Source organism: Nyctereutes procyonoides, unplaced genomic scaffold (genome assembly GCF_905146905.1).
Source record: "Nyctereutes procyonoides isolate TBG_1078 unplaced genomic scaffold, NYPRO_anot_genome, whole genome shotgun sequence".
In the NCBI taxonomy this organism is placed as follows: domain Eukaryota; kingdom Metazoa; phylum Chordata; class Mammalia; order Carnivora; family Canidae; genus Nyctereutes; species Nyctereutes procyonoides.
The window spans coordinates 11,810,807-11,835,443 of record NW_026575049.1 but is presented as its reverse complement, the minus strand read 5'-3'; the positions used below and the strand labels follow the sequence as shown (position 1 = coordinate 11,835,443).

The following is a 24,637-nucleotide window of genomic DNA, read 5'->3' as shown; positions in this document are numbered from 1 at the left end:
AGGCAGTCTATCAACATAGCATTAAAAAATAAGAAAAAATAAGTTGTAAATAAGCACAGCCTGACATTAAAAGAAAGGTCTAACCATAATCTATGTCAAGGAACCCATGTAGGTAGCAAGGATGCTATAAATGGTTATTAAAATAATGATGACTTGGGGCACCTGAGAGACATAGGGGGTTAAGTGTCCGACTCTTGGTTTCAGCACAGGTTGTGATCTCTGGGTCCTGGGATCGAGCCCTGTGTTGGACTCCACTCTCGGCATGGATGCCGTTTGGGATTCTCTCTCCCTCTCCCTCTGCCCCTCATGCCTGCTCTCTCTCTCTCTCTCTCATGTACAAATATTTTAAAAAACTAATAATGATGACTTCAAAATGGAACTTTTTACAAGAATTTGTTTGAAATTATTTCAATGCGTTTTACCATCTTTGTTTTTGCTAATAAGCAGGTATTCATAATATTAATATATTACTAATGTAGTTTCTACAGTGGGAGTCATTTTATTTATTTACTTTTTTTATTGAAGTATGGTCAACATATAATGTTACAGTAGTTTCAGGTGTAGACATAATGATTCAACAACTCTCTACTTCGGCTGTGAGTGCAGGTCCCATCTGTCACCACACAGCACTGTTCCAATAACATTGACTCTATCCCCGATGCTGTACCTTTCATCCCTGTGACTTATTTATTCTATAACTGGAAGCCTGTACCTCCCACCCCCCTTCACTGATTTTACTCCTGCCCCAACCCGTCCTCTCTGGCAACCATCCATTTATCCTCTGTATTTATAGGTCTGTTTCTGTTTGTTTGTTTTTTTTGGTGTATTTGTTTATCTTTTTAGATTCCACATATAAGTGAGATCATATGGTCAGCAGGATTTATTTTTAATGAACAAAATAAATTAGGCAATAGGTCTTTCCCCCCATACATTCACAAAGGAATTCAGAAGAGAAAATCTTACTTAACAGGATTGAAAGTCTTCTTGCTTCTATCTGCTTGCGATTGTTCAATAGCAATTATTTGATTGGTGGCTTCTACCTGTGTGGAACAATGGAAAGTAAATTAGTTACCGAATAAATAAATTATTTTTTTAAACAGTCCATTAGTAAATAACATTTCAGTACTTTACAAGTTTTCCAAGGCATCAGGATAGGCACCGAGTAGAAGGAACAAGTCACTGAAAAGATGTATAAGACAATGGCCCCAACCTTAAGGAGTACGCTATTGGTGAGAAAAGAAACGAATACATGTAAAACTAAACAATGAAAACAGAAGGCAACAGAAGACAGTTGAGTTTTCTGGGCACTGAATATAGTGTGACTTGTAGATAATTAAAACATCAGGAGCAAAACACAGGAGCAAGGCAGCTCAAAGGATACATGCACCCATTCATTCATTCCCTAGACCCTTGCTGAGCACCTGCTATGCACCAGGCATTGCTCAAGGCATTAGAGGTGAGCAGTGGACAAAATTAACAGAAACCCCAGCCCTCGCAGAGCTAGCATTCTAGTAAGAAGAAATAACAATAAACAATGAAATTAAATAAAATACAGAAAATGGCTTTTCAGTACTTGCTACAAAACTCCTCTTGCTATGAATGAGTAGTGGTCAGGGTCTGGTGAGATCTGCCTTGTTCTATATGGCTTGTGGGTATTAGCATAATATTCTTCTGAAAAGCAGTTGGGCAACATACAACAGGAGTTTTAATGATGTTCATGCCTTTGATGTATAAATTATTCTGGAATGTATCCTCATGCGAAGACAGGTATTCATGGATGTTTCTGAAGTTTTATTAATAATAAAGAATTGAAAATAAGAAAGACTTCAAATAAGGTAGGAAAATGGTACATTTATTCAATGGAAACTATGTCATCTTCAGAAACAATATTTTATAGGATCTTTAATAGTACCATACGCTATTTTTGTAATATACTATTAACAATATGAGGTTAATTTTAATAATGGGAAAAATTAGACTACCAAATGGCGGATCCCAAATATGAAAGAATTTTCTCTCTTCTTTATTGTTTTCTATTCCAAAATTTTCATGATGGATTCAGGTTACTTCCATAATCAGAAAAATATATTTTGTTGTTGTTGTTTGTAATCTGTGTTTGCTTTTGGTTTGGTTTGGTTTAAGAACTCAGTTTGGAGCAAGAGCAGCTGATGTGTGCAGCAGTCGAGCCCTATTTTGGGAGACTCAATGCCTGCAATTAGATTAATAATCAGAATAAAACATGCAGATAATGGATGCTCCTCCCCCTAAATGCTAGATCTGAGGTAAAAAGTTAACAAATCCTTGTTGGCCATTCAGAAGTCATCCCACCTGCATTCTAAACTCAGCTCTCTTATTTACTTATCTTGGATGAATTGTCTAAATTTACCATGACCCAGTCTCCCCTCTGGTAAACTGAAAAAGTGGGGACATTGACTAGATTAATGGTTCTGTGGCTTTTTAAAGTCAGAGACCTATTTGAGAATGAGGTGAAAACTATGAATCAAAAAGAATAAAGCATTACAGTTAGTAAAAGATGTGCAAGATTTATATAGTGAAAACTATCAAAATGTAGTTTGAAGTGATGCTCTTTCCAAGCCAGTTTCAGCCTTAAGAAATTGGCAGCTCCCGCTTCCTATGTCTTAGAACATTTATTCTTAGAACCCATCCACCATGCTGTGAGGAAACACAACCTATCCACAACCTATCCATGTAAAGAAGAGCCAAGGCCTCCTGGCCACAGTCTCATTTGAGCTCCTGGCCAATGGCCAGACCCAAACTTGACAGATATATAAATGAGCTATATTGGAAATTGAATCCAGGCCCAGCTAAGCTGCCCCAGCTGATGACTCCTGAAGAGATATGAACTGTCAGAGCCAATCCCTAACCAACCTGCACATCTGTGACCCAAAGAGATGATTGTCATTATTTTAAGTTGCTAAGTTGGGGGGGGGGTAGCTTGTTATGCAGCAACAGATAACTGGAACACTTCATAAATGTTGGTTTAATTAAATTGAGCTCAATAAAACAATAAAAGACTTACCTTAACCCCAAAAGCTTTCAGGTAAAACATTTCTATTGGCTTTAGGCCCATTTGAGTTTTGACAAATTTTGGACTTCCCCAAACTTGGATGTGGATGGTTATCTGAAAATGGTTCTTCTTTTGGCAAACAAAAGCTTCATCTGCTGGCGAAAAATTAAATCCTTTGTCTGTGACAACTCGATAGCCTAAATCAGGTCTATGAAAAGAGGAATCAAGAATCTAATTTAACAAACATTTTCTACACATCTTCTTTCATTAAGTATATTAATAGTAAAAAATAAAATATTAATAGTATAAACATTTCAAGAAAATATATTGTGGAAGGTGACCCTTGCTATATTTAATCAATTTTGTGGATTTTTTGCTGAGGAAGTAAAATGCTATTTCAAAACACAGATGGTTCTCTCACAGCATTTTATCTTCTCACAAGAAAGAAGCACAATTCTTGCCAAATGGAAACACTGTCTCCTCAGCCTGCCTTTTCCCTTTGTGCTTTCTAGAATTCTAATTGGACTCTACCATACAACAGAAAGCATAGTCTAGGAGTTGAGAAGTCACTGCATTACTCAGACCTGTGAAATATCTGGTATGAAATTCATCTTTTTCCTCCTTTAAAAAAAAAAAGCCTCTAAATGTCATCAGCAACACCATACCAAATAGTCCCTCAGACGAGTAACTCTTCAGCCTACTGGTGGTCAGAAGGAAAAAGGAGGCTGGTCAGAATTACCAGGAATAGCTTTAAACTAGATTCACCAGAGCCAGTGTAAGAATACTGATTGCAAACCTATTTTCACCAGAGTTTGGCCATTTCCTTTTTCCCTTCCTGATCTGGTAATGGCACTGAAAACCTAATATGCTGGTTACATCTACTGGGAACAGAAGTGGCGGGATGGCTAATCAGGCCCTTGCTTTATTTGTCCTATCAAATTATTTTCAATATCAGTGCTTTGTGTATCATGGGTTTAATTAGATCCCTTTAAATGTTAAGAAAAATAAAACACCCTACATGTGTAACATTATTGAGTAAAGAACAGAATATAGAAGGTGAAACCTTTTTGGTAAGTTTTTCCTATACATGTTGTAGATACGGAACAGGATTTTTAATTCGTCAAGATTCCTAAATGTGGGGTTTTCCTCAGGAAAGGAGCTCTTTCCCAGGACCAGAAGCAGAGAAGGGCAGATTTACTGCTCTGCTAGCTCTCTGCTGCTTCATGGGTCTGTGCTTTCTGGGATCTCAATTTGGATGGCTGCCATTATAATGAACAACATTGAGTTTCTACATTTTCCTCTAATTCCAGGGACAGAAAATATGAATGAGTCTCTTGGGAAAAGAGTGTTCATGTTCTTTGCAAGTTAAGCACCTTCCCAATGGATCAAGTCACTGGATCATTGATTACTCCCAAGTTGCTGATCCGTCAAAGGCTCCGCAATCAGAGCGCCCGCAGCAGCAAATCCAAGAACATTCATTGAGTGAAGGATTTGATAAAGACCACATGTCTTATGCCATCTGGGAACTTCATATTGACTCATGTTTCTAGAACTAATCGAATTTACTCATCTCACGGCTAGATGAATGAAATTGTATAGATTTTACTGCAGAGGGTAATAAGAACTGTCTTGGTTGAGAAAAAAAGGAAATATCTTTTTGTGATCTTCCATGTTTCACTATCAAAGACTCCAAAGGAAGCAGGTAAGGTTTACAGCTCAGATAGGAACATTTAAGCCTGAAATTTAAAGACAGTCAGAAGCAGAAACTGAATCAACCAACAACACTTATGCAGTTGAAGATGATTCTGAATCTTAAACACCAAACTCTGGTTATAGAAATCTGTTTACCTAAAAATAGCAATTCTGTTCTTGATATCAAAAGTTATACATCAAGTCAACTAAACTGGCTTTTTAAAAGCTCTTTCAAAACAGGTTTTAAGTATCACTCAGAAGACAAAGTTTTTGATGAATGTTCAATCCCCTAACTGGATTGCTTTTAAGTAATTTAAGGAAACAATATTCTTGTGACAAATTAGACAAAATAATCTGGGACAAGCAATTTTCTGTCTCAATGATATGAGTAGTGAAATCAAGACAACATGAAGTCTAATGTAGATTAACATGGTCTTTTTCTTGCACTTAAGAGAAGTGAATTACGTCTAAGCATTCAAGATAAATTTGCCTCTATACCTTTGAGCTGATACCATCCATGTTCTCCTTTTTTTCCAGATCAGTGGAGCTTAGATTGGCTGTTCAAAACTTAAAAAAAAAAAAAAAAAACTACTCAAGTAAGAAGAAGGGTAAGTTGCCTCAAAAACTTGATCAAGGGTTTCATGACCTCAGTAGTCATATTTAAGATAGCACATGGAATACTCCCCCAAAATATAACCAAATGAAGGCCAAGACTCAAAACCAAGACCAGTGGACCCTTCCTTTCTTCGTCTAATTGGACACAGTGGCAAAGACACAAAGTTGTGACATTTCAATGATGCAATTAGCAATTTGCTCCTTTCTGCCTCCCATTCAACACACCAACCCCCAAAGTCTGTTTAAGTCCTTAGAATTTGTTTTAAGGAAATGATTTCTTCCTTCTAAGAGTTCCTCCAACATGAAAGTCCTAGTGATAAGTTTTGCTCTTAAAGGAGCTATATTTGAATTTGGGAAATACCAGGGAAGGCCTTCAAGTTTATAGATCAACATTTCTCATTTCACATTATATTTATTACTTGAAAGTCCTATTCTTTAGCCATTAACATTTTTTAGATTTTTCAAGAAGGCATTTATAATCTTGAAAATTCTAGAAGATTTAGGTAGGTAAATTATACCCTAAGGAATAAAGAGAAGGTTCAGAGGATATTTAAGAGCAATAAAACATAGGTCCACATTTATTTCTTGAAACTATAATGTCATAAGATCATGATGAAACTTTTATAGTTTAAAGATACTTTGTTTTTGTTTTAAATTTTTATTTATTTATGATAGTCACACACAGAGACAGAGAGAGAGAGGCAGAGACAGAAGCAGGCTCCATGCACCGGGAGCCCGACGTGGGATTCCATCCCGGGTCTCCAGGATCGCGCCCTGGGCCAAAGGCAGGTGCCAAACCGCTGCGCCACCAGGGATCCCAGTTTAAAGATATTTTGTATGGTTTCATTTCAGTCTCTAAATACAAAGCCACCACCAGCTAGGATTGTTGTCGTGTATGTTTTTGTTGTTGTTGTTGTCGTTGTGTATGTTGACAATGAGCTTGACATACTGATTCACAACATAGATAGTGGGAGAGGGGGATGTCACCAGTTAGCAATTTAACGTGGCTCCCAAAACAGTATTCTGTGGAATTTTAAATCAGCTGCAGGCTTAAATGTTACTGATTCGGGAAATCCCTATTTTCCAGCTTTTAGTTTGAACTGGGTATATGATCTCAGAAAGATTCGCTCTCCCTCCATCATTTAGTGGGTAAATTATAATGAGTTGGGATTATAATGTGGATTCCAAAAAGCCGGAAGCCCATGTCCCAGCTACTCATTAGCTGGACTGCAAAACATAAGGAGTAAGACACACTTTCTCATTGACCCCCTTCTATTTGATCAGGGGTGGCATCAAAGCCCAAATATTTGGATTTAGTCTTGAGAGTTAGCACTGCCTTTCTTCCTCACTCTCCAGTACGCCACCAGGGGGTCCTGGGCCACTTACAGTTTTTCATAATGACCATTTAATAAACTGTGCCAAGGAACACTTTGGTATGGTTGCCACTTCAGAGTAGGAGAACACTGGTCCACAGGCACCACGTTCAGCCCCTCACTGTCGTAGTCTTGCACTTCACTGCTGTGACTCCTACTTGTCACTGCAAAGAAATCGGTGTTAAAAAAAAAAAATAAAAAAAAAAAAAAGAAATCAGTGTTAGATCCTTCTTCCAAGGCTGTTTCTCCTGGACTCACAGACAGTTGCATGGAGCAAATGAACTGGCCGCGTATGAGGAAGAGTGACCATGTGGAAAGTGACAAGTGTTGGGAGGCAGGAGACATGTGGTTAGCCTTGTTTCCTCATCTGTAACAAGAGCAGTTTGAGGTCAGTGATCTCTATGATGCCATCATGAGTACTTGGTGGAAACTCTGCCCTCAGTATCTATCTACTCTACTTCCTGCACAGCATCTCCCCTCTTCCAGTCAACGTGGTTCCAGTGGAGTCCACTCCCAGCCGGAGGAGGGTACGAGGGCCCAGGCTGGACCAGTTAAAGCACAGCATTCACTACTTGCATGGATAACTGCGTCAGGTAGACTCATGGCCCAAGCCAATCCAAGCAGAGTGGACCTCAGCCCTTCAGGGGACACGGGTTCCAAGATGCTGACTCTGCTATGAGCTTTAAACCCATGAGATCACAGCCCCAAGAGCTGCTGGCACCATTTTGGTATGTGAAGGAAAAGCCTGTCTGGGACCGTCGCCCACACAGCAGAAGGCAGGGTTGAGAATGAAGGGCACCCAGTTCTGATGTCGTGATTGGAGTTCTGGGATCCAATTCTAAACTCTTGGGTTACAGGAGCCAAGGAATCCTCCAGTTTTGTTTTTTGTTTGTTTTTTTGCTTAAGGCACTTTGAGGTTTTTGACCTTTGTTTCTTTGTTTTTGTTCATTGCAACCACTACATCTAATCCGTTACAGGTCCCTTGTGGCACTAGCTTTCTGAACTTAGATGAGCTATTTATTCACTTAGGGTCTTACTTCCCTCAACAGCAAAAACAGAAATTAAAGCAGATGTCTTGCCCATCTTGCAACGTTATACAAGCAGAGAGACTATCATAGTACAAGTGAAAGCGCTTCCAGAAGCTAAAGCCAAGATAAAGTGACAGAAAGGGTCGAAAGTATGTAGTATTGACAATAGGAAATTGCTATTTTCGTATGTTAAAATAACAGCAATTTCACAGGCGCAAACTACTATTTTTGCATAATCCTTGCAAATTGTCTTAATTTGAGTATGCCTCCAGACCGTGTGATTCACCCTTGGATAATCTTGGTGTAAATTCTATTGGTATGTTTTCTGTTTCTCTTTTAATCCCCCTCCAATCACTCATGCCTGACTTCAGGAGTGAGAGGGAAATAGTGGGTGTTCGTAAGCTCAGGTGCAGGCTGTAAGCACCAACACAGAAGTGTGACATGAGTTCCTGTGGAGCGTGCCCTGAGCCCACGGGTTGGTAAATGCTGGGTTGGCTTTCGCCCTCCCAACTTCCTTTCTTTACACTTGCACTGAGGACTTCCTCAAATGAATAAGTAACACAGCTGTTGCAGGTTGTCTTTGGTCTCAAATGTCGTAGAAAATAGGCTTATGGGGGTATCTCTCTATTACATGTCACCTAAGGAAAACAACTTTTTTTTTTTTCAGTTTTTGTAAACAACCATTTTGAAAAGATTTTGCAAAATCATGAAAACCGTTTTCCTGGCTTGGACTGTAGAAGGTCAGCAGCGCAAGGACCTTGTCACTCCTTCAGGCTGTCACTCCTCCAAAAGTTACCAGACCTAAAAACTTTTCAAAACACACACACACATACACATACACACACACAAACACCTTCCAGGGTTCTCCTGCTTAGACAAAGTCCCGAGAAAGGAAGACACTATCCTCCCATCTTTTCTTCCTCTGTCCTCCAGCGGAAAAAGAGGCTAAAAGAAGTTCAAGAGCTTGGAGTCTGGAATCTGACGGGCCTGGGCCTGAGTCACAACTCCACACTCACTAGCTGTACAATCCAGGCAAATGGTTTCAGGTCTCTAGGCTTCAGGTTCTTCATCTACAAAACGAGAGTAACAGCCTCCCGGGGCTGCTGAAGGGATTCAACAGGTTACGTCCATCCATGCTCAGCGCCTGTCTATCCCCAGTAAGGGCCTAAACGGTGGCACTTTGACTTCTTACCAGTGGCACTGTCATCATCATCACGTGGCCTTGCTTCAGCTCAGGTGCCTCGGCTGTTTCTAAGAAGCCTTGGCCAATACTTCTGCTCTTGGCCTTCGTGAGAACTCAGTCGGAGGTGGAATAACTCACACCGAGTGCCTGAGTGACGATCACTAACTCGGGCCCTTCCCCACTCACTCGTGGTGGCAAGGTCAAGGATCGGGCCTTTCCTGCTTTTTCTCATTACAACAGCAAAGGTATGGGGCACCACTCCCACGGGACCGACACAGCCAGGAGGAGCTGGATGTCCGCCGGTGAGACCCCGGGCCCCAGGCCACACTGAACTTCAAGGCAAAAGCCTGAGACTGGGTGGCTCGGTGGTTAAGCATCTGCCTTCAGCTCGGGGTATGATCCCAGGATCCGGATCGAGTCCCACATCCGGCCCCTTACAGGGAGCTTGCTTTTGTCTCCGTCTCTCTCTCTGTGTGTGTCTCTCTCAATAAATAAATAAAATCTTAAAAAAAAAAAAAAAGGCCTGAGCCCAATGCTGGGACCTATCACTGTTTACACTAATAAGAACGTCTACTACTCCCGTGTGCTGTCTCCACCACCGCTGTCCCCAAGCGCACCCACACACTTGGCATAGCTTCTCTTCAACTCTGTAAGGTAAGGATACCTTTTTGTTTTTTCAATAAGCTTTCTTGACTAAGTACAATATACATAAAAAAAGAATGCATTATTATGCAAGATCATTAGTATGCAATTTGATGCTTCCTAATAAAGTGAATTATACTGGGTAACTAGCGTTGGGCCAAGAAATAGGACATGTCCAGCCCTCTAGAAGACACTCTCGTGCCCTCTTCCAGCTATACTTCCTCCTGCCCAAGACAAATGACTATTTTGAAATCTAATGCCATAGAGGAGTTTATAGAAATGGAATCCTATGATACATACTCTTACGTGTTGGCTTCTTTTGCCCAATATTGTGTTTACGGGATTCACTCATTGTTGCAAATGGCAGTCATTTGTTCATCTCTATTACTGGAGGAATGTACCACAATTTATCCTGCCCTTTTTTTTTTTTAAGATTGTATTTATTTATTCCTGAGAGGCAGAGACACAGGCAGAGGGAGAAGCAGGCTTCCTGCGGGGAGCCCCATACGGGACTTGATCCCGGGACCCCAGGGTCACGCCCTGAGCCGAAGGCAGATGCTCAACCACTGAGCCCCCCAGGCGTCCCTTCTCCTGCCTTTGATGGCCATTTGGGTTATTTTCAGTTCGTGGATATTATAAGTAATGCTGCTATGGATATTTTTGTGTGTCTCTTAGTGGGTGTACCTGCATATTTCTGGAAGACATATTCCTAGCAGTGGAATGACGGGGACATAGGATATGCATTAGTCCATGCAGCCAAACTGATTTACCGAGTGGTTAGGAGGTCAGGATTCCTCGTGTCATTTAACAAATGTGGAAACTGGGGTTCAAACACCTGAAATAACTTTCCCGGTGTCACGGCTGCTAAGCGGAAGAGATGGGATTCAAGCCATCCTCTTCCCTTCATGCTACACAGAGGATTTCTTGAGAACACGTAGCAGAAGAGGAATAGAAGTGTGAAGGCAGCAAACTGCCCAAGTCCCCACCTGTTGGAAAAACTCATAGCTTGCATTTTTAATGTCTTTCAAAAATGTTCTTTTACACATTACTTTTAAGAGAATCTTAGAAATGGGTGAAATAGAAATTATGATCCTCATTTGACAATCAAGAAAAGTCAGTCTTGGGGCACCTGGGTGGCTCAGTTCATTAAGTGGCTGACTCTTGGTTTCAGCTCAGGCGGTGACCTCAGGGTCCTGAGATCCAGCCCCTCAATGAGGAGGCTTCTGCTTGTCCCTCTCCCTCTTCCTTCTGCCCAAGCCCCACCCCGCTTTCACTTGAGTGTGCTCACTCTCTCAATTTCTCCCAAATAAATAAATCCTAAAAAAAAAAAAAAAAAAAAAAAAAAGAGTCAGTCTCAGAAAGTCCCCAGCTGCTGAGGAGATGAGCAGATACTTTTTCTGATTCCAAAGTGTGAATTCAGCCAGTGCACCTCTCCTGGAGGCCAAAGGCCACCACTCTGGGGCTGAAAAACCCTTTCATATTTGAGGTTCAAACCGTATGAGTCCATGAACTCTCTTATAATTGGGGTTCGGATCAGAGGGAAGCAGGAACCCTCTCATATATGGGGTCTAGACCATGTGGGGCTGGAAACCGCTAGAAGGAGCCTGCCCACCAGCTATTTTCTCTCTAAGCAAGATGTTACATCTGCCCACAGCAACCCAGTGAGTCCACATTGTGAGCCTATAAATGGGACTCTTGGAACCCTTGGACAAAGTGAACTGCTTGGGCGAAGGTCACCAGAAAAGCCTTATCGATTGATTTAGAACATCTCCTCCCACCGAAATCCCTGCCCAATAAAAACTAGCATGAGCTCCTCCTTCCTGCTCTCCTGTCCTTGTAAAAACCCTTGCCCTTGGCCACAACAAATAGGAGTTCTCTACTAGAAGACTTCGGCAGAAAATGTAAACTGTGATGAAAACACAGCATTTGGATTTTTGCCTCCTTCCACCCCCACACCAGGAACCTGTTCATTTACATTCTGGAACCATTGTCTAGAGGCAATGATCTTTCATGGGCTTTTCAGTGACCTCTGTTTGAATAAGGACCGAAACAAGGAATTCAAAATTTCCTATCTGTTGAGACATTTTGGATCCTCTTCCATGACTTTCTCTGGAGATGGTGAAAAAAAAAAAAAATCAATGTCCTCTCCAAGAGGCAGGCAGCAGAAAATCATCGCAGGATGGAGCCGAACCCTGCAACGGCCAGGACGATTTGAGCAGCAATCTGGTTTGATGGGGAAAGGCTAGGAAGGTTTGGGTGGCTTGCTGGGTTCTCTCCGTGGGCCGCTGCCTCTGTGGGAGGCGAACAGATGGGTCCCTCGTCTGGCTGGGAACTTACTCAGCCTTTTGTGTTTGAGAATCACAAAGAAGCTGCAGGCTAGATGTAAGGATCCTGGAGGAGACTCAGAGGAAGTTCGCAGAGGAAGGTGGACCGTGAGCTCCAAATTATCCAGAAAGGAGACTTTCATTAGCATTTTGTGGCTCAAGGGTTGAAAAAGGAAAACCAAGCAACTGCTGGCCAGGCTGGATCCATGCGAAAGAAAAGGAGGCAGGGAGAGGTCTGGTTCTTGCAAGGGCCGGATGCCCAGTGTGCGTGTGCCTCAGCACTCCCGGGGAGGGGGGGTGGCCCTTGTGGGCCTTGGCGGAGCTGGAGCTGGAGCTGGAGCCCAGGCCAGACATCCCTGAAAGGACAGTGGGCTGCACAAGCGCAGGGGACCGGTTCTAATCCTGTGGCCTTGAAAGACAAGGGCAGCAACTCAAGCAGTTGAGGAAGCCACCTGCATCACCCTTCAGGGTAGTAGAAACCCCTGGAGTTGGGGACAGGAGGAGGAAAGAGAGCTCCAGGACAGAAGTCTGTAACCTCCTGCCAAGCTGATGCATGGGAATAAAAGGGATGTACCCTAAGTCTGGGCGCCCATTCACGGGGCCTGCATCTGATTATTCACAGCAGCTGATAGAAGACGCGCGGGGGCTTATCCTTTTGCCTGGTAAGTGCCGCCGCGTGTATTCTCAAAGGTCAAGGCTTCGGACTCCAAAACTCCAATTTGTTCACAACTTGAAGAGGTCTCTAAGCTCAAAACATGATGCGTCATCGGTTATATAAGACCAAAGATAAGGTCGTCTGACCCCTTGGGCATCCTATGATTCTGCTGAAGACTTGATCTTCCGGCCAAAGAACTGGTCCGAAATCTGAAAGATCGACTTGGACCCTGCTAACTTGGAAGTGAGTCCTAGGGGAACTCAAGTCTCTCAGTGGTTCCTGCTCCACTTTGGAGAAACTCTCCGAAGTCGGCTTCTCAGAGTACCTGCCGCGGGCCCGCAGGCCTGGGAGCCCCTGGGAGCTCGTCGGGGCCCCAGAATCTCGGACCCCGCCTCAGGCTGCAGGTTCAACATCATCTCAGGTTCAATCAAAACCGCATTTTACCAAGATCTCTATTAAAGTTGAGAAGGGTTGCAACGCACCAAGCAACAGCACACCGGCAGGCTACAGAACGTGCTGCCACCTTGTACGCTGCCACCCACCCGGAGCCTGTGTCCTCCCAGACACACTGCCCCGAGATCCAGGGGATGGCCATTTGGCCTCCACCAGAGAGAGGGAGAGGGAGAGAATGCAGCATCTCTCCCCAGGAGCCCCTGCGTGACCCCACCTAGCACCTCCGGTAACCGGTAACCGGGGTTAGGAGGAGAGGAGGAAACCCCCGGGGACTAACCCCTGGCTGAAGGGTGAACGCGGGGACAGGCCGCAGGTCAGCTCACCTGCTCGGGCGTGCTGGACCCACACCTGGCAGTCCCCGGGGTCCTGGTGCTGGGCCCACACCTGGCAGTCCCCGGGGTCCTCCAGCACCTCTGTGCACTTTCTCTTCTTGGTTGGTGGAAACGAGGTTCTAAAATCAAGAACCCAAAACGAAGGTTAAGAGTTTCCGCTCTCCAGGTTACAGCACATCAGATTCAATATTCCAGGTCTCTGCTCCTGGCCTTCTCAAGGCTGATTCTGGTTAGGGACATGGGGGGGCGGGGGGGGGGGCTCAGCCCTTGGGCCTGTGGCCCAGGGCGTGACCCCAGGGCACAGGATTGAGTCCTGTGTCTGGCTCCCCACAGGGAGCCTGCTTCTCCCTCTGCCTGTGTCTCTGCCTCTCTCTCTGTGCGTTTCTCGTGAATAAATAAATAAAACATTTTTTAAAAAAGGACTAATTCTGGTTGGTTACGACTGCTCGAGCCCTGCTGGTCTGCAATAGGACAAGATCCTAGCTCAGCATCCCTCCTAGTCTGAAACTTAGTTTTCCAATATCCTGTAGAGCTGAGGTTCAGCTACTTGAAAAATAAGCTCTGACCACATTTGTGCAGGGCCCACTGAGGCAGAGAAGATACGGACCTAAGGTATAGCCCGACAGGCGCACATTTTATGCCTGAAATTTTTTCTTCACGTGGAATTTCAGCACAATTTTTGAGGACCTTTACTCTTTTTGCCATTCTTTAGGTTTAGAAGGAGGAAGGGAGGAGAAAAGAAGGGGAAGGAAGGGGAGGGGAGTGTTAATGTTCGCCGGCAGGGAAGGCAGGGAAGCCGCGGAGTCTGCCCCGCTCTCAGGCCCCCTCTGTATCCGACGGTGGGGGTGAGGCTTTGGGGTCGGGGCGTCTGAACCCAAGGACGGTCCTAGGCCGGCGCCGGGCCGCGTCCGATCTCTGCGCCACCAGCGCCACCTGCTGGAGAGGCCGCCAGGGCTCGCGCTTCCGAGCGGGCGGGGCCGGCGGGGGCACCGCGAGGGCTGCGGGCTGCGGGGGGGCCAGGAGGGCTGCGGGGGTCGGAGAGGGCTGGGGGGGTAGCGGGGCCCGGGAGGGCTGCGGGGGGGGGACCGCGAGGGCTGCTGGGGGGGGGGACCGCGAGGGCTGCGAGGGGGGGACTGCGAGGGCTGCTGGGGGGGGACCGCGAGGGCTGCGGGGGAGGGACCGCGAGGGCTGCTGGGGGGGGACCGCGAGGGCTGCGGGGGGGGGGACCGCGAGGGCTGGGGGGCCCGGAGGGCTGGGGCCGCTGGGAGCGTCGTGCTCACTAAGTACCGGGGCGGCTGGCGGGGGCGCTGCTGCTGGCGGGCGGGGCCGATCCCCAGGTGCGCGCACACGCCGCGGGCGGGCGGGGCCGGGCGCCGACAGGTGTCCGCGAGGCAGGTGAGGAGGCCGCGGCGCAGGGGGCCGGAGCCGCTCAGCGGCAGGTGCGCGGGGGGCGGCGCAGGCGGGGCCGCGGCGGGGCTCCTCCGGCCCGAGGGCGTCGCGGGGGCGCAGCACGCACCTGGGGGCACAGGCGGGTGACGGGCCGCTCCTGACCCGTGACCCGCGGGGCGGACGCCGCAGGGGCTGCAGGGGCCGCTCACCTTTGGCGTCGGGAGGAGAGCTGGAGTCTGACGCCGAGTAGGGCGGCGTGTCCGGGAGCTGCGGCTGCCTGGGGAGGGGAGACAGACGGGGCTGGGGCTGGGGCGGGGGCGGGGGCGGGGGCCTGTCCTGCCGCCTCTGCCACCGAGGGAGGCAGCCCTGGGACAGCCCGCCCGCCCTCCCCCTGGGCCTGGTGTCAGGTGTGAAGGAGATGGGCCCCGAGCCCGACAGAACCGGGTTGGGGTCCCAGCTCCCCCACTTCCGAGCTGTGTATCCACGAACAAGGCCCCAGTCCCTCCAGGCCCCCGTTTCCTCCCCTACAATCTGGGAATAACCATCATGCCTTCCCCGTAGCGGCCTTGTGAGAGTTAAGTGAGATACTGGTATAAAACCCATCACATAGTGAGTGCCCCCAATCGGAGTGTGTGCCCGGTTACAGTTTATGTATAGTTTATTTATTGTAGTTTAATTCGCACTGTTGTTGCTTCTTAACATTCTCCAAGCACTCACACCAGAGAGATGGTTGTGCATACTCTTCGGGCTAAAGCCCTATAAAATGTCACCACTAAAGCAATGGTGTTCCATCTGCACCCTGGGAAATCCCAAAGCGCTTGGAAAAGAGCAGCGTGGCTTTACAAAAGAAAAGAAAAACTAAATGTCTTGGGGGGGGGGATTCATAACTTTTTCTGTTTTATGTATTGAGGTACAAGTGAAATTTCATTTAAGAAAAGAAATAAGTACCACTGCTAAAAAAAAAAAGTGTGGGGGATCCCTGGGTGGCGCAGCGGTTTGGCGCCTGCTTTTGGCCCAGGGCACGATCCTGGAGACCCGGGATCGAATCCCACGTCGGGCTCCCGGTGCATGGAGCCTGCTTCTCCCTCTGCCTATGTCTCTGCCTCTCTCTCTCTCTCTCTGTGACTATCATAAATAAATAAAAATTAAAAAAAAAAGTGTGAAATTTTCCGTTCCAATAAAACCTACAGGTTCCGTATGGCTCAGAAACTCCGTGATTCTAAGTCATTCATAAGCACCACCACCCTCCACTTGATTCTCCTGCGAGAGCTATCCTGTCTTTTGTGGCTGATTAAGATTTTAACCTCATACAATGAAAAGTCTGTTTTTAGTGTTTAACTGGAAAAGTTAAGTTTTCTCCTCATGTTGATACTTTATAATTTATTTGCTCTTTATGAATAAAGGAAGAGAACACCTTCCTCCAAAAATGCCACCGTCCTCCAAAAACACCACCAAGAATGAAAGTAAAGGACTAAAGAAAGAAGCACAAACACAAAAGGACACGGAGTACATAAACAGAGGGCACAACAGACTTCATTTTAGTGACACGCGGCGACAAGTAGGATGGATGGTAACTGAATTAGCAGAATGGAAAAAGCAACAACAAGACTGGAGAGGGCAAAAGGGACACAGCGAACAAGAAATTATCCAATTTTAATACAAGAAAAGCCCAAGGTATTGAAGCTACCAGATCCTCTGAATTCAGGACTAAGTTAGAGCTGAAAACAAAACCATCAGTTGAAAGTTTGATTAAGGAATGGCTGGACCCTTACATTAGCTTCCCCAATCTGTACAGCCAACTACCTCCATCACCCCAATAGAAGTTGGAAAGGCTTACTCTCTGGAGAAACAGATCCCAGGGAGATTGTAAAGCAACTGAGTTAAAAATGGAAGGATTCATTAAATGTCTAAATGCTGAATCCTGAGACTCTTTTTCAACCTGACTTTGCAGGCATCCAAGCAGACCTCCTATGGTTAGAAATTGCAAGACTGTTCCCCAGAAAAATGGAATGTCCTCAAGGGAAAAAATAATATTTTGAAGTTACCCCCCACAAAATGGCCAGTGCCTGCTTAATATTACTCTACAATGAAACTCATCCTTTGAGAATAATGGTTTGCACACAGGAACAAAAGATGAGGGACCAGACATTTCCAGAAACCCTTGATATCAAAGACAAAGAACAACTAGATAAAGAAGGGATGCAAAAATCCCCACAAAGAGTCCTTCTGTTTCTCATATGAGTAGTAAGCTCCTACCAGATTTGACCTTTTCATAGATAAAAACTGCGAACTCTGTAAAATTAAAAAAAAAATCTGCCTAAAAATACTGGAAAGCAGACAAAACCAAGATGATTCTGGGGGGACATTGAAAACCTGGATGAAGGTAATAGCATAAGGTTAGTTACCCATTTACAGCTTTTAGGTTTAGGGCCAGTTGAAGGCAGAACCACAGAACAGCTAAAACTCCATTAGAAACACACAAACTTTCTGACTTAAAGAGCCAGAGAATAGAATTTGGGACAAACAGCTGCTTAAAGTGAAAGAGGAATCTTGGAAAAAAGAGATTCAGAAAGGTGAACCCAAAATTCTGTGTATAATTTCTGGCCAAGAGTCTGTCTAACTCTGGAGTCAGCAACAACAGTGGGCTGACTGCACACTGTCCAACCAAAAAAACCCAAAAAAAACAAAAAACAAAAAAGCAAAATGAACAAACAAATGAAACAAAACTATAATTTGAGACAGAGTTTATAATTTGAGCTTAATGAAAGTTACTGCCTGGCAAAACAAAAGTATATATACTTTTCAGAGGAATGTAAAAAAAAAAAACCCAGACATTCACAATATCCAGAATACAACTGAGGATTACTCAACGAATGAAGAAGCAGGAAAATATGGCCTTGCCTTAAGGAAAAGAACAATTAGTGGACACCAATCCAGAGACTATCCAAATACTGGATTAATAAATAAACCTGATTTAGCAGCAGCTATTATAAAAACAGCTGTTGTAAGTAAGCTTAATGGAGTAGACAATAATGTGTTTGTAAAAAATAAATAAATAAAATATAAAAAAATCTCAGCAAAGAAATAGAAACTTAGAAAGAACAAAATGGAAATTCTAGAATTGAAAAAAATTAGAAATGACAATAAAAATAGAAAATGAAAAAATCATTGGGTGGTTTAATGTAAGAACTTGAAGACAAATCAATAGACATAATCCAATCTAAAGAACAGAGAGGAAGAAATAAATATAAAAAAGAGGGAGAGAAAAAGAGATTCATGAACTGTGGTGGAGAGAATGTAACAGAAAAGTAACTAAAGATATAATGACCAAAACCTTTCCAAATTTAATAAAAAAAACATAAGTTTATGGGTTCAAGAAGCTTAGCTAATCCTAAGCAAGATAGATATAGAAAACACACACACACACACACACACACACACACACACACCTAGGTCATCAAATCAGCAAAAATAAAGAGATATCTCAAAATCAACCAGAGAAAAACAACATATTACATGTAGGGTAATAGTAATTAAAATGACCAATGACTTCTCATGAAAATCTCCAGAGGTGAGAAGACAGTGCAACAATATGTTTAAAGTGCTAGCAAAAACCAAAACTGCCAATCTAGAATTTCATATCTGATGAAGATATCTTCTAAGAATAAAAGCAAAATAGATACTGTCAGATTTTTAAAAAAATTTAGGAGACCATAAACATAAACATGCACAATAAGAAATATTAAAGACATTATTTAGGCTAATGGAAAATGATATCAGATGGAAACTTGAAACTTTAGGAAGGAATGTAGAGAATAAAAAATTATATATCTGAAAGCAAATAAGTTTTTTTCTTAATTTCTTTAAATTTTTCTTAATTTCTTTAAAATACATAGGACTATTTAAGGCAAAAATTGTGACATTATCTTGTAGCATTTATAATGTATGAAGGGGTAATACTTATGACATACTTATGACAAACTTATGACATAATACTTATGACAGCTTTTGGCTCAGGGTGTGATCCCAGGGTCTTAAAAAAGGTTAAATCTTAAAAAAAAATCTTTTAAAAAAAAGTTAAATAATGCTAAGAGGTACAGTGGAAGTCAACAGATAAAATGGAATTTTAAAATTATTCAAATAATACAAAATAGAATAAAAAAGGAATTGCACAGAAATAAGAAATAGAAGGGATAAAAAGAAGACAAATAATATAATGGCTTAATTAAATACCTTATCAATAACTACATTAAATGTCAATGGACTAAAAACTCCAATATAAGGCAGCGATTATAAGAATGGATTTTTAAAAACCAAGACCAACGGTACATTGCCTGTAAGAAACAGTCTATAATATAATATAATATAATATAATATAATATAATATAATATAATATAATATAATATAAAACAAGTCTTTAAATATAAAGACTCAGATAAGGTGAAAACTAATGGAGAAAAAAAGGTGTGAGAAGTGAGAAGTGATTTCATGAATAACAGGTAAAATAGACTTCAAAATAATGAGTATTATTAAAAATAAAGAGGCTCATTCTATAATAATAACAGTCCCTTCACTAAGAAGACATAGCAGGGCAGCCCTGGTGGCCCAGCAGTTTAGCGCCGCCTTCAGCCCAGGGCGTGATCCTGGAAACCCGGGGTCCAGTCCCACGTCGGGCTCCCTGCATGGAGCCTGCTTCTCCCTCTGCCTGTGTCTCTGCCTCTCTCTCAATCTGTGTCTCTCATGAATAAATAAATAAAATCTTTAAAAAAAAAAAAGGAAGGCATAGCAATCATGATGGTTTATTGTTTACATATGTAATAACAGAACTTCAAAATACATGAAGCAGAATGACAGAAGTAAATAATTGTACGATCATAGTTGGAGATTTTAATTAACATCCCTCTCTCCTCAACTGATAGAACCAAAAAATCAGGAATGACAGAGATCATCTGAGAAATCTCTTTAACAAGAAAAGGAACCGATGTGTTTCAATACTGAGAGGAATTTCCCCTTCAGAGAATTTGTGGGAAGACTTAATGATAGATTCAAGGCAAAGAAAATCATGGAAAGAAGGCTCTGGTTCAAGAAAAACAAAAAGTTCAAGAAAATGTAATCATAATAAATTATATGTGAGTACATAGTAATAATAATAATGTAAGCCCTGGATACTGACCCAACCAAAAATTTAATATAACTGTATGATACTGAGAGGCTGGTGCTAGAAGTGGGTCTCAGATGTGGTAAAAGAAAGTTAAATCCTCCCTGAAGACGATATGAAGTTCTCAAACCATCTCAAGTAAGAACAGCAATATAAAACACCATCTAAATATAAAATGGGAGGTGGGCACTTGATGGGATGAGCGCTGGGTGTTATTCTATATGTTGGCAAATTGAACACCAATAAAAATAAATTTATAAAAAAAAGATATATATAAAGTGGGAGACATATCTAAAAGAGTTGGAAAGTATCTGCCTCTGGGAGACGCAAACTGAGGGAAATGGAGAAGACTGGGGCAGAGGATGGCTGGTCTTCATCATAAGCCAGATACACACAGTACCATCTGCACATGTATCACTCTCATAGGTTGACAAATTGTATTTTGTGATTGACTCTGCAATCGTACAATTGCACATTCAAGATTCTAGGCAGTTGTTTACCTTTACATTATTGGCACCACTGGAATTCAGTAATGTTAATAAAAACTAAAAATCACAAATAAATGATCAATTTGCTTGAGAAATATGGCACGGCATATCGTATATAGGAATGCACGCACAGAGGATCCAATGTCCCTTTGTTGAGGGGCAGCAACATGTGATGGTTTCAAAATGAAGATTTTGACATTTTCTTTAAAGATTTACTTATTTATTTTAGAGAGAGGGAGAGTGTACGAGGAGGGGGAGGGGCAGAGGGAGAGGGAGAGGAATCCTCAAGCAGACTCCCTGTTGAGCACAGAGCCCAACATCGGGCTTGATCCCAGGACACTGAGATCATGACCTGAGCTGAAACAGAGTCAGTCACTTCATGAACTGAGCCATCCAGGCACCCCAAGATTTTGAAATCTTCAGTGCTTTCCTTGCAGTCTACTCTCCCTTCCAAAAGTCACCATAGCTACTCCTTTATGCCATTGCATTCCATGCCCAATGCATTTTATAGTGTTGAGAGAAATGTTGTAGTTCTTTTCAGAGAATTTGAAGGAAGAATTAGTGATGGATACCTTTGAAACTGAGCAACTTGTTAAGACAAAGGCAATAATTAACTTTAAGAAAAACACTGTTGTTTGGGACTGTTGATGAGGCGCTAATCTCCTCATTACTCACAATCACATCAGGAATCCCAGTCAGGCATATTAGACTGTTTTTGGTCTTCATGCTCTGAATCTGCCTATTATACCAAAGAGATTTGCACGAAGTGGACCTGGAAAGTAACAGAACCCTGGATCATTCCTTGAGTGGCCATTTCTGTCTCCATCTTCTGTAGGAAATAGTTGATAATCAAGAGATTCTTAGCTACTGATAAAAAACGAATAATTTGCCTTCTAAACCTCTTCTTCTCAGATATATAACTTGTGTCTGTGTTTGGGAGGATAAATGGATTAATATGGTCTCCTGAGGTTGAATGCCATGCCAACCAAAAGAGAATGGGAATGCAAAACAGATTTTCTTTCCATCTGGTGGGACTTATATATATATAATATATCCATGACAGCTGCCTGCTGTGCTCAAAGCAGCTGGTATTTCATTCAGATTGTATTCAGGCTCGGCCAAGTTGTTGTTGAGTGCCTACTGTGTGTTCATGACTCTACTAGGCACTATGAAGGACATACAGTATTAAGACACGGGCTTCCTGGCATACCCAGCTGGGACTACTCACAATTCAAACAGTCCAATCCAGGGACACCTGGGTGGCTCAGTGGTTGGGCGGCTGCCTTGGGCTCAGGTCATGACCCCGGGATCTGGGATCGAGCCCCACATCAGGCTCCTGTGAAGAGCCTGCTTCTCCCTCTGCCTATGTCTCTCTCTCTCTCTTTCTCTCTCTCTCTCTCTCTCTCTGTGTGTGTCTCTCATGAATAAATAAATCTTAAAAAAAAAAGGTCCAATCCCTAGTTTTCCTTGATGACTCCCCCAGTGCCTTCTTCACACACCAATTGTGCCTTCTCTAAGGCTCTATTGCATGGTGAAGCTCAACTCTGCAGGTTGGTATACAGTTGGTACTTAATAAATATGAATTACTGCCTTTTTATACTACATATGGCCATAAAAGTTATATATATGTAAATTCATATATTAGAAGATGACTTTCCTGACCATCCAATCTAAAACAATAGCCTTCCCCCACCCCTCTTCCTACTGCCTTATTTTTCTTCATCTTACTGCATGACTTTATACTATATGCCATTGCCTCTCTCTTCCCACCAGAGGGGCATGACAGCAGTAGTGTACCAAGAGTAAGGGCACGGGAGCATCTCACCCCAGCAGCAGGCAATAAGGAAATGCACCATCTGTTGGGAATTTAAAAACAATACTTAACCCTACAAAAAAGTCAGTGTGCTTTCTTTATCACCATGCACCACCAACTCAGAGAAAAATGCCTGGGTGCCCTGCCAGGGTAGACAGCTTCCCACCGCACTGCCCTTGGTAGTGTTAGCAGGGACTTCATCTGTTTTGTTCGCTGTTGTACTCCAACACCCAACTATAAACATAGTTGTTATTGAAAATAATTTCTTCAATTTTTCATGTGTATGATTTATCCTCCCACGTGAACATTTGCATTAAGAACATATCTTAGGGGGTGCTTGGGGGGCTCAGTGGTTGGGCCCAGGGCGTGATCCTGGAGACCCGGGATCGAGTTCCACATCGGGCTCCCTGCGTGGAGCCTGCTTCTCCCTCTGCCTGTGTCTCTGCCTCGCTCTCTGTGTCTCTCATGAATAAATAAAATCTTAAAAAAAAAATCTTAATACTGTGTGTGGGTGTGTCCTGCATGGTGCCCAGTGGGGAACATGTTGTAGGCAGATAATAAATACTTGATGAAGCTTAGTTAGGGTTTGTACATACCACCTGGAAGTTGGGAGGAGAAGGGGCCTTGGCAGCAATGTTGTCAATGTGTAAGATAGCCCACGAGAATAATTTCATGGCAGGACAGAGGAAGCAAGATGCCACCCCACCCCTCCAGCCCATTATTGGCAGACTGCAAGGACCCTGGGCCTCCTGCCACCACTCCCCCTGCTGCTTTAGAAATAGATAAACTACTAGGAGAACCTACTCTGGTCCAAGCACTGACTTCATCCTTTGCATGTGTTATCTCATCTAATCTCAACTACCACCATGGGGAAAGAGGCTACTATTAACTCCATTCCACAGGCAATGGAACTAAAGCTTGATAAGGCTACATAACTCACCCAAGATGATTCATCTGACAACTAATCAAGCCGGAATCGAGTGGTCGACCACCAGAGCTAATGCTAAAAAACAGAGCTAAAAAAACACTGTGATTTGAATACAGATTGTCTTTTTTTTTTTTTTTTTAAGATTTTACACATTCATTCACAAGAGACACAGAAAGAGAGAGGCAGAGACATAGGCAGAGGGAGAAGCAGGCTCCATGCAGGGAGCCTGATGCAGGACTCGAGCCCAGGACTGTGGGATCACACCCTGAGCTGAAGGCAGACGCCCAACCGCTGAGCCACCAGGTCCCCCAATACAGATTGTCCTAATCAAATTAATTACTAGGTAATTCCACAATTATCGTTAGAACCAAGATGCCACCAGGAATGTTTCAGCCCAGTATTCTGTTTAGCCTTTCTCCTACTGCATCCTTTTGAACCCAGAAGTCAACTGGTCAATGACTCACACAGCCTTTAACAGGCGTTTCTCACAGAACTACGGTGTGTCATCTCACCCCTTTCACAACACCACCATAAAGAGCTTGTCAGCCCCACTCCATTAGTGGCAGAACTGAAGCATGCAGTGGGTCATTGACTCCCAGTTCATTTTGCCATCTGACCCGAATAAGTCAAGTCCTAAGTAAAACCCAGAATAAGCTCAACCATTTAAATGAAATAAAATACAATTTGCAGTTGATTCCACACAGACCTAATGCATCTTCAAGGTCTCCCCCGGTGAAGTCACCCATTCAAAACTGTAACACCCCAGTGCCCTCAGCTAGTTCCCTCTTACCCCACAGGAAGGACCCCAAGGCCAGCCTAACGTCCAGGATGCTATGATCCCCACTGAGCGCACTTACTCAAACCAGACCAAATTATTTGGTTTGGAACATAGGAGGTGACGGGGAAGAAAGCATATTTATGTGACCTAAAGCAAGGCTTCTCAACCATAATGTGATGTGAATGCCATGGGGATCCTATTAAAAATGTAGATTCTGATCCAGCTTTTCTGGGGTAAGATCTGAGATGCTACGTTTCTAGCTCCCAGGTCATGTGAGTGCTGCTTCCTGACCCACACTTAGAGTAAAGAAAAGAAGCAGGTGAACTTCTGGGCCTTTTTGAAGGAAACAAAATCTGTTTTAAGATTCACTAGTCTCTTTTCTGGAGTATTCCTTCTACACACACACACACACACACACACACTTCTTGTCCTTTTTCCCTGAAACCTCCAGGACTTTTTTTTTTTTTTTAAGATTTTATCCATCCATTCATGAGAGACATAGGCAGAGGGAGAAGCAGACTCCCTGCAGGGACCCGATGTGGGACTTGATCCCAGGACCCCAGGATCACGCCCTGAGCCAAAGGCAGACGCTTAACCACTGAGCCACCCGGGCACCCTTCCCCACTTTTTTTAACCTCCAGGGTTTTATGCTATCCCCTAATTATTTAGCCCTCCTCCCTTCAAGCAGCTCTCCACCTAGACATTTCCCTGAGTGTCCACCACAGCTTACTTGTGTACCTAGTAAGTAATTAGCTGG

At 43.5% G+C, this 24,637-nt stretch overlaps 1 protein-coding gene across 1 annotated transcript in view; it reads right to left on the bottom strand.

Moving 5' to 3' along the window:
- Positions 1–24,637, bottom strand: part of MYRFL (myelin regulatory factor like) — a 101,948-nt gene that overhangs the window by 61,021 nt on the left and 16,290 nt on the right. The window contains exons 3-9 of the mRNA XM_055328441.1: positions 14,924–14,991; positions 14,259–14,841; positions 13,340–13,444; positions 12,483–12,493; positions 6,722–6,872; positions 3,041–3,236; positions 964–1,040 (exon numbers count right to left, since the gene is read on the bottom strand). Coding sequence (XP_055184416.1) covers positions 964–1,040; positions 3,041–3,236; positions 6,722–6,872; positions 12,483–12,493; positions 13,340–13,444; positions 14,259–14,841; positions 14,924–14,991 — 1,191 coding nt within the window. The remainder of the gene's footprint in view (positions 1–963; positions 1,041–3,040; positions 3,237–6,721; positions 6,873–12,482; positions 12,494–13,339; positions 13,445–14,258; positions 14,842–14,923; positions 14,992–24,637) is intronic.